The sequence below is a fragment of the Teleopsis dalmanni genome, chromosome 2 (assembly GCF_002237135.1).
Source record: "Teleopsis dalmanni isolate 2A chromosome 2, ASM223713v2, whole genome shotgun sequence".
In the NCBI taxonomy this organism is placed as follows: Eukaryota; Metazoa; Arthropoda; class Insecta; order Diptera; family Diopsidae; genus Teleopsis; species Teleopsis dalmanni.
Genome location: NC_051847.1, coordinates 236,088,708 through 236,099,726, shown reverse-complemented (window position 1 = coordinate 236,099,726; position 11,019 = coordinate 236,088,708). Strand labels below are relative to the sequence as shown.

The following is an 11,019-nucleotide window of genomic DNA, read 5'->3' as shown; positions in this document are numbered from 1 at the left end:
CTCTCCGTATTTTCAGTCAATATTGCAAGACGTTCCAATGGATCACTGCAGCATCATTTTTCCTGGGGTCAAGGCCTTTGAAATGCGTGCTCTGCTCGAATATATGTATACCGGTGAAGTTAATGTTACACAAAGTCAAATACCTAAAATTATGAAAATAGCTGGAGATCTTGAGGTAAAGGGTCTCTTCGATATGGCAGATCTCCGAGAGAAATTCAAGAGCAACAACACAGACCATCATGAGCGCATCGGCAATCCTTTCGTTAACTCTGCTGGTATCACAATTCCACCATACACAGCTGCTGCAGTAGCTACGGCTTCGTCAACAGCCGACGCAGAAAATGGTAAAAATCATGTTGATATACAAAACGCTCATAATTCCTCATCCGTGATCTCTACATCGTCGAATATCTCACCGTCTGCTGCACCAACAAGCAGCTCATCACCGCCTTACAACAACTTTAAGCCCACTTATCCCACTTTATATGGTAAAGCAACAACACCACCCACAACAGCGGCGAGTGCAACACCTCAACCGATTAGTAATGTAAACTTACCACAAACGTCACCCGCATATGCACATCAACAATCCAATCCTTCTGAACGCGTAAGTGGAGCTTGGCCCATTTCTCCAAACTCTGCCGCTGCTATGTTAAGTTCAGTTTATGAATCTGCACCTGATATGAATCCCCTCAAGCGCAAAAAGCTTTCATCGATATCTAGCATGTTAATGAATCGCGATACACCTATTTTACGGAACGTATTGGCTCAAGCAAATCCAGCCGACTCTTCTCAACCATTACCACTAATGCTCCCCGGGGGTGTTAAAAACGAGAATTCTGTTATAGAAAAAACTTCACAACACAGTGCCACTGTGAGGCCACAAAGCAGCAATCACAGCGTCAATGGTTCTGACTACAGCAGTGATAAGGTAAGCGACGCGACTATTTTATATATATTTCTTAATATATATTTCTATATTTCTTAATATTAATTTCACAAACATCTTTTCAGAAATACAACGACGAACCACACTCGCCCTATACTGATCATTCTTTTGAAGAGGACGGCTTCACGCCGAAGCGCAATTTCAGTGGAAGTTTCAACAGCAATGGCAATAATCAGAAGCCAGAGTGGAAGCGCTATAAACAATACACCCGTAATGATATTATGTCGGCCATACAGTGTGTCCGAAATGGTATGAGCGCTTTGCAGGCTTCACGTAAGTTTAATGTACCCTCGCGCACACTTTACGATAAGGTTAAGAAGTTAGGTATTACCACCGGTCGGCCAATGAATCGCACAATGAAGCGTAGTCCAAGTAGCATGGAAGCATCAGCGGCTTTTCCATATGCGCAAGGATTTGGACACGCCGAGCCTATTCTATCATCGATGCACGAAGGTGTACACGAGGAACGCGACACGAAGGAACAGCGCATCAGTGAACGTCACCATCTACCAAACACTATTTCTCATTCAGCGGCATCATTACTAGATCATCCATTCATCCAACAAGCACTCGAAAATCGCGGAGCGGACATTGGGGGACGTGGTGCATTACATGCTATGGCATTTGCTGCTGCTGCGCATGCAGCTGTGAATCGCATACCAACTAGTCCGAGTAGTAATTCAGGTAGACGAACGCCAAGCCCCAGCCACTATTCGATCAAATACGATCACGAAAGCGAGCGTGAACTATTGCTGGAACGTGAACGTGAAAAAGAACGTCGATTAGTGCTGGAACGCGACATAGATATCGAGCGTGAATGCGAAATCGAACGAAACCTTGAGCGTGAGCGTGAACGAGAACAAGAACGTGAAGATCTTCACCATGACGAAATAGATGAAGATCACGATCCTGAAGACTTGAGCATTGCGCGCAAACAAGACTGTAAATCACCAGACTTGCAACGCCATGCCAGTACACCGCATTCTCCGTCCTATGCGGAAAACGGCAGTGGTGTCATTATGCATCCAATGCATGCCAAGGTTAACAGCGAAGAGTTTGCATCTGAGAATGCAGCAAAACTGATGCGCGACGAAGAAAACAACACCGACTGATTGATGCTGTCTATGGCCTGGCAATATGCTGCAGACAGTTGTTACGATTCTTTGTTGTTATTTGGTCGTTGACGCGAATTTTTGATGTTTTTGCCTCCATTTTATTAATTTAATTTTGTTTTTTCTTTTTTTTTGTTACTATTAAGTTTCATGTTAGTGTTTTCAAAATACTGGGCAGTCTCTGAGCACCACTATTTTTTAGGGTGACCATAGGTCTTTTTTTTTTGTATCGACACTAATTTAAAACTAAGCACTGGGGATTATTTTAGTTTTTCGAAAGTGCAATTTGGGTGGGATTGTAAGAAATGCATTTTTCTAAAATTATGCATTGTAATTCATTCTAGCGTATATTGTAAAATTTTAATTAAATGTTTAATGTATGGTATAAGCAATAGAAATTTACAATTAAAACAATTTTGCCGATAATAAGCGACGCTTAAAACGTTGCAATTTTCAATTTAATTTATAAAATATTTTACAAATTTCGTCTTATGTGCGAAAATATAAACGGTGAAATGGCTTTAAGGAAATCAAATATGCATAAATTTAGAAGTAAAAATCAATTGCACATAGTGTAAGAAATACTATTAAAACTTTTAGAATATTTCACATTGCTCAAGTACTCTGCATAAAATTATTTACACTGAAAATTATTAATACCTTAATGTGTAATTATTAAAAGAATCAAATTAATTAATAGTGTAACAAATTTGTCAAGATTAATATATCACCGTGTGCCTAAAAAGGTTTTTAAAAATCTTATATCATTAATATTAGACCTTTAGATTATACATTTAGTTTAGTTTAACAGATTATCAGTTAAGCACTCAAATTTAACACGTTTTTCAAAGGCTGCGAAAAAATGTGCTGTAAATTTGTTGCCATTAAATCTCAAATCATTTTATGCAATTTCCTCACAATTTGTCAAACACTTCATGTTTCCTAGTTAAAATCAAAATATATGTCATAAATATTTATTATAAGACTGATGAGGAAAGGCATAAATATTTTTTGAGCATATAAACACGCAAAGTAAACACAAGAGTTTGCGTTAGTAAGAGGCTTTTAATTTTTTATTAAATCATATGATTACAAAGAAATCATATGATAAACTAATAAATAAATTTTGTAAAATTAAATATTATTATTATTTAAAAAATAAAAATCAAAAAAACAGAAAATTGTAAATTTAAAAGTAAATATATTTTTAATTTAAAAATAAAAAAAATTGTAACAATAAAAATTTCTTAAGAAAGAAAAACTGAAACTGAAACTGAAAAATTGCATATTCAAAATATTAGTTTAATGCCAGTGATTTGTTTTTTAAAATGTTAACTTATAAAATAATTATAATTTTAGTATAAGTTCTATAAGTTCTTAATTCTATGTTTTAAAATGCATATACTTATAACGAAACTACCTCAATTGAAAATTATTTTTAATGTACAAATATTTTTTTTCCTGTGTTCAATTTAATGAGACTGACACTGACTACAAACAAAAAACCATTATAAATATATATTTAAATAATAATTTTAAAATACTAATGAAATTAATTGTTAATATTTGATATGTGACAGTACAGTGCACCTTGCAATGCAAAAGTATAAATGTTTAATTATAAGTTCATGCACGAAGTTTTTATGTATATATATATGTATATAATCGTGCGTACGAGTATGCATTATATAAAAACATATAAAAAGCAAAATAAATAAAATATTTACATAGATTGAAATTTTATTTGATAAATGAATGCGCTGGGGCAATGCAATAGGCTCTCTTAAAACAAATTTATTTTAAAGTAATTACATCTAGTATTAATTGTAAATATTCGTTGTGTATATTGTATTTTACTTTATTAGCGAGTAATTAACTTTATTTTTGTAGAAAATTTTTAATTTTTTAAGATTTTAATTTTATTTTAATACTTAAGTTTTCGTATGTAATCAAAAACACATTTTTAAACGTTTTAAAATACTTTAAGTTTTTTGTTCTTGCAAATTATATATATATATATAATATAAAAAAATATTTTGCCTTCTTCATAGCAGAGCAGAATGACTGAAAATAATTGTTTAAGAAAATATAACAAAAACAACATTCACAAATAATTTTATTTCAATAAAATTTAATTATTATAAAAGATTTATTATTTTTTCACTTTTTTTTTGTCTTAATGATTACAGTTCACAATTGCTACAGTTAATATCTTCTTGAATCTCTTGATTATAGTATAATTTTATACTACAAAATGAACGTAAGTATTAGGTGAGGTATTTAGCACTGCGAGCTAGAGATCTATTATGCCCTATTATTTTCGATAGGCGTCACGTTTTAGTTAAAAACTCATATTTCTAACTCCCATATCCGCAGTCAAGGGACTTTTTCAATTATTATGTAGGGAACTCGGCACTGCGACCTAGAGATCTATTGTGCTCTATTATTTTTAAAAGACTCCTAAATTTAATAAAAAATAATATTGTATTTCATAACAAAAAAAAACGCTTTTATGTATGCCTACACATACATTTGTTTGTGCAGCAATTGTTCTAATGCAATTACCCTCTTTTAATAAATATATAATGTTAATAGATAAATTAATAGATAAATAGTTAATAGATTAATAGTAATACATTATGGAACATCGTGATTGTTCTTGCAGTCTGATTTATTAATTGTTTTACACTAATTTGTGAGATTGCTTGAATATAGGATCCGTTTTTGTTTTAGACGTCTGGATATCTATTTATATGTTTATCTATTTATTAGCGGCAAGTGTTCTGAAGAGAAAAAATATGTAATTCCTAAAATAAAAGTTCTTTTATTAACCGCTTTTCTTTTTATAAAAAAAAATTAAAAATTAACCTAAAACCGTTAAAAAATCATAAAAGATATAAAAGTTTGTAATTGCTGTCATACAGTATTATTATATTAGGTCTGTTCCATGAGGTACTCATAGTAAAACTCAAGTAAAATACAAGTACAAACTGAAAACACAAGTACGCTCTTTACACAGATTTTCATGGAACAGCTTTGTGTAAAATCTGGTGAGAACACCAGTGCTGCGCAAATAAACAATACAAAATTTTAAATTCAAACCACAACATCTGATTCACACATCACACAAATTTCACTTGAAATAAAATGTACGAGTAACGTCTGTGTAGAATTTCAATTTTCGACAGGGATGTTACGCTCTCTTAGATACTTTCATTTGCTCGAAAATTTGGTGGTGGAACGCACTTATGTATACACAGTGTTACTCAATGTTACTATGAGTACCTCGTGGAACAGACCAATAATTTCAATAAAAAAAGTATTTTCGATGGCTCGCAAGTGTGACAAAAAAACAGCAAGTTGCTAGCCTACATTGGCTGAAATGTACGCAAAACAAAACTATTTTCTCTATCTTGGCCAGTAGTTGTTTACTGGCCAAGCACTTCGGAATGTGTAACATACATCAAAGCCTCAAATACTGCCATAAAGCAATTACAGATAGTACAAAATCTGGCTTTAAGAAGACTAATTAAGATTCCTTGGTATCAGTGAAAAAATATATATAGACAGAGCCTTAAAATTATTCACAAAAGTCGATACGTTGTCCAACCTCTCCCTAACAAACCTTAAGTCCATCTTTGGACGCACAGGAAGATATGCTGATCTACGGTCCGTCATCAGTTAAAAGATAAATATATTATAATAATTCTAGTATAGTTAAAGCTTAGTGTGGAGCAGGGATAAGCCCCCAAGCCACAAAAGAGTAAAAGTGCGCAATAGCACTAACTCAAACCACAACAAAAACAACAACAATAACTTCGGGCAGTAAGGACAAAAGTATTACCAACGCAATAAGCGAACTATCGTGAACCGTCATTGGAAATTTCAACGAATATTGTAATCATTTGTCAAACATCAAATATAAACAAAAATTTAAATAAAATTCAAATATATCATAAATTTGAAAATTGGGAAAAAAGAAAAAATTTCAATCTTTTATCTTGAAATTTCTAACATTCTTAACATTCCTTTTAATTCTTTATGCATTCCAATAATCAATTTTATATTAACTATTTATTTTTATTCAAGATGTAATTTACTTGCATTATGCTTTTTTTGCTATTTGCCAAAACATAACACTTGACAGATTGCAACAGTGATGCCAATGCCTCGCTTAGCGAATATAGGTCAGCACGCATTTTTTACCACATTTGCAAGCCACCAAAAACGCCTATATTAATTTTTATTTCTAGAATATGAATAAAACTAAAACTAAGTGATACTGAAAAGTATAAATGTAAATTACAAAAAAATATTTATTTATATACGAAAATCTCTTTTTGTACAAACAAACTGTAGTTAGATTTAAAACAATATAAAAATAAGTTTGATTTATTATTTTTAGAATTATGAAACTATTAACTTGAAACGCTAATAAAACTAAACAAATGACACACGAAAATACACTAATAAATAATTTATAAAGAAAACAACTTTCTGAAACAGAATAATCATTTTTAAATGGAATCGATTGTTGCTAGTAGTGGTTGATACAATTCTTTATCACTAACAAAAAAAATGTTACCATCGCACTGATTGAAATGGAAATATAATTACTTGGTAGCGACAACCCTGGCGGTGGTTGAAAATAATTTGACAGTTTAGTAATGGAAATGCTTCTTCTTATATTGTTTTTCAACCTCAGAACTCGTTCAACTATGTTCAATCGTTCAACGGTGCTATTTGCAATTGTTTGTGTTTGTGTGCAAGGGGAATGTGTTTGACATTAATGTACATATATATATTTATATTTATTTCTGCTGGTGTCAATTAGAGTTTCTAATATCGAATTTTTTGTTGACAAAATAAGTGCTTTTATGGAAATCAAAAAGTGGTGAATGAAAGACAGTCGCGCAGCATGAATGGAGGCGTGGCAAATATTTTCCAAACGGATGAAGCTACTGGTAGCAAGAAACGTAAACGTGGTTTGGCGCCGAAAAAAACGCTCCAAGAAAAGGCTGAATTAAAATTAAGTGTCCAGTTAACCAATCCGAAGATAATGGAACCACCTATACTTCAGAATGGCCACCATAATCAAGTAGAACAACACCTGTGCTCAATTTGTGGTCAGAAAAGCGGAGATGAAATGGTTAACATTAGTGACAAAACCATTACGAACGAAGAGTTCAATGCTCCAAACATTTCTTCAGTAAGTTAACAGATATCAGATTTCATTTTAAATTTAATGTTTTCATATATAACACAGGAATGTACCTTAAACAGTATATGCGTACAATGCGTAGAAAAAGTTGATGCGCAAAAAGACAGCATTCGAACTGGTAAAAACCATTTACAGGGCGCACCAAATGGACAAATGTGCAATTACAAACGCAAGCCCAAAAAAACTCAAGATCCAATGCATGTAGTTAATAAGCCAAACGGACAAACACAAGAAGGTGTCTTAAAAGAGGCAATGATGTCTACTTGTACCAGTGAAACTAGTCGAAATAATTGCCTTGAAGTAGTTAAAGCAGTGCCTAAGAACAATAACTTATGCGGCTCTGATTCAAATCAAAAGAAGTGTTTAATTTTATCGAACCCACCTGAAATAACTTCGATAATAACCATTACATCAAGTACCAGTACAGGTGAAGAAAGCAGGATAATGAACAATAAATCATCAAGTGCGACTTCACAACTATGTAGTAGTGTTCGCGGTTCACTGCATTCAATTCACTCTGTAGATACTCAACAACAGTCTATGCTGGAAGTATATTGTGTTCACTCCGAATCTGCATTAATTACAGAGTCTGGAGGTAAGGTAAACAACTATGAACAAAAATCCGATACACCGAAAACATTAATCTGCCAACATTGTGGACGGGCCTACTCGCGCAAGTACTATTACGGGAGGCATATGCGTCACTGCCATACACGATATCGAAATTTATCAATGCGTAAGAAATCCAAATCGGCGATATATATACGTTGCAGTGATATGGACGCAGATATGCCAGATAATGTGAAATACGAACCATTGTTTCATTGTACCGATTGTTCGTTTTCTTGCCATAGCATCGTCATACTCCGCAAACACAAACGTAGTTGCCATTTACAAATATTTGAGTGTGACATATGCAATTCCGAATATACCACTGCGCATGAATACGATTTTCATCGTACAATATGTGAGGCCAAAAATGAGGTAAGCCAGTCTAGTACATTGCTTTTCCTTACATTGCTTACGAGAGTCTCTTTTACAGGTTCTAAAGAATTCTTATTATGTAACAGACGATGATGATGAGTTGAGCACGTACACAACAATTGGACGAATGACGCGTGCGCGTTCCCGTGCGCTAACTCAAATACCCACCCGCATCACTGATTTGGATAGTGAAAACGAAGATTTTAATAAAGGCGACTTTAATACGGATGACACAGACGATGATGAGGTGTCTGTTGCAGATACCATGTACTCAAATAGAATGCGTTTTACTGGAGACTGGGTGGAAGATCATAGCAACATGCTAGAGTACTCCGATATGTTAGATTATGAACAACAGATTTCTAGTTACAAGGAATACGGTATGGAAAGTTTACTAAAAATATCATTATAATTAACATTCTTGTTTTTTACAGACCTTTATCTATTGGATCGTTTGAAAGATTGCATAGACTCCAACATTTTTATTTGTTTTGTTCCTGATTGCAGTTTTCGCACCTATACTTTGCCTAGTTTAATGATGCATGATTATGTTGATCACTTTCGTCACGCGTGGTTTCATTGTAAAAAATGTGGATGTGTTTTCACCAGAAAGTAAGTATCAGTGTGCCTAATCGTAGAAATGCGTGTACTAAGAAAATTCAGAAAAATCAGTTTAAAAAACTAAATCGTCAAATTTCAATTACTTTTTTTTATCTGTAAACCGATCACTTACATATCGATCGCTTGTAAAGTATAAAGGGCATAAATTATATTTACTGCATTTTTAATACAGTATTGACAAGTATTTAACAAGTATTGACAATTAATCAAGATCTTTATCAAGCAGAAAGCTTTTTGGTATTCAGGGCAAACCTAGTCAATATGTGAATTTGTCAAGTTCACAGAATAGGGGGGTTAATATAAATATTATATTTTAAATATATTTAATATAAAATGAATATATTTTGGTTTAATGCATTACTTAATATTTTACAGTTACTCAATTTTTTTTTTTTTTTTGACTTAATATAACTTTATTAACTCCGTTTTATTCTCTTCCCATTTAGAGTTTTTCTTGACTATCATTTGGACAGACAAAATAGTGGGCGCTTTATATGTTTCCAATGCGGTGACATTTTTGAATTTCAGCACGAATTAAATCGTCATCAAATACTTCACACCAAATCAGTAAATTACCATTGTAATTATTGCAACTTCGATTTCCTCACAAAGCGCGAGCTTCTGCAACATTGCGAGATGGAGCAGCATAATCCTCACGGCATACGTCATCTCATACATTATGACCCCGATATGACGATTGTGAATCCAGTACCGAAAGCTACAGTGTATGAGCGTGGCACCTACGCTGAAAAAATATGCATAATGAAATTGCCTGAAACAGTTTCGAAACGACCGATTGAACTACACAAACCTTATCGAAGAAAAATCGGAGACGTTTTGTTTAAAAATCAAAAAAATCCAAACTGTTGGGGTTGGAAATAGTATCTATCTTTCACCTTTTATTTTTTCATGTGTGAAACAAGTTTCAAGACGAAATGTTGATAATTGTGTGTATATAACTAATTTCATTGATTTATATTCATTGACACGTGACCACCAACAATAGCAATATTCCAATGTAATTCAGATATTCGAACTGTAGCAGAGATGTAGAATAAGCTACTTGCTTTTGAAGTAATATTGTACGTCTTGAAAACACGTATAATTATTTACTTATATATGTATCTAAAACGTGCAAATCACCAACTTGCTTCTTTAAAGTCATATCGAAACAATGCGCACAATATCTCAACGTGCTCGAATGACACCATTGGATGTTAGATATTGCAACTATCAAACGTCCTTTTTTGTTTTCATTCGGGTCATGTTATGCATGCGATCAGCCAGGGACCGAAAATAACAGTTATTTCAAAAATTTTTATGAAAAAAAAGCAGCAACAACAAGTTGTCTAAACTCTCAATTAAGTATATAGTTATCATTCTAACAACTTGTGTTTAGTAGAAGAACACAAATACAAATACAAGATATGAATGCTAAATACAAAAACAAAAACCAAAAGTAACTCTTTACGTGCTCCAACCCTTTAATACATTTTATATGGAATTACAAAAACAACTACCTTGTATGAAAAATGCATTCTATATATTCGTTTTAAAAATATTCGGTAGATCAGTGCAAGTTATTCACGATTTTTATATTTATAACGCAATAATAACAGTTAAATAAAAAGGGTTTTTAAATTAAAAGCAGAATTTAAGAATTATTTATGCGCGAAAAAAATAAAAGACAGAAAATAATGATTTTTGATAAATATAATATAAAGCAAATTTAATTATTATTTTATGAGTTTTATTTTAAAATTCAAATGATAAGAGTTATAAGGTGATTTTTATTTTTTTTTTATAACTGTTACGGTCCCTGCGATCAACACATTTGTTGTTGCTGTCTATGTAAGTTAAAAAATTGAAAATCGAGATGTTAAGGAGGCGATGAAATGATCGTTAATCATCAGGTTTGTTGTTGTTTTTAATGCTTCTAAGTCTTAACTTACATTGAAAACAACAATAATTGGGGTGGTCAACGATTATTGATCGCCTGCGCAACTTTGCTCTTATAAATTGATAAACGCATTGAACGGATTGTACGCGGTATTCAGTTAAAGAATTCGTTAATGAACATATATATTGCATTTGAAGCAATATTTAATTATAATAATATTTAATAATTAAAA

The 11,019-nt window shown here is 32.6% G+C and overlaps 2 protein-coding genes across 2 annotated transcripts; both read left to right on the top strand.

Moving 5' to 3' along the window:
• Window position 1: 1 nt before the first annotated feature.
• Window positions 2-3,118, top strand: LOC119677019 (broad-complex core protein-like; the record flags this gene model as incomplete). Its single annotated transcript, XM_038088285.1, has 2 exons — window positions 2-931; window positions 1,015-3,118. Coding segments are annotated over 2 exons (1,977 nt in total), but the record flags the coding sequence as incomplete, so codon positions are not given.
• A 3,453-nt stretch (window positions 3,119-6,571) lies between these two features.
• LOC119682277 (PR domain zinc finger protein 15-like) lies at window positions 6,572-10,235 on the top strand. Its single transcript, XM_038095677.1, has 6 exons — window positions 6,572-6,852; window positions 6,932-7,270; window positions 7,328-8,266; window positions 8,325-8,646; window positions 8,701-8,878; window positions 9,334-10,235. Exons 2-6 carry the CDS (start codon window positions 6,980-6,982, stop codon window positions 9,767-9,769), a joined length of 2,166 nt encoding a protein of 721 aa, XP_037951605.1. The 5' UTR covers window positions 6,572-6,852; window positions 6,932-6,979; the 3' UTR covers window positions 9,770-10,235.
• The last annotated feature ends 784 nt before the right edge of the window (window positions 10,236-11,019 follow it).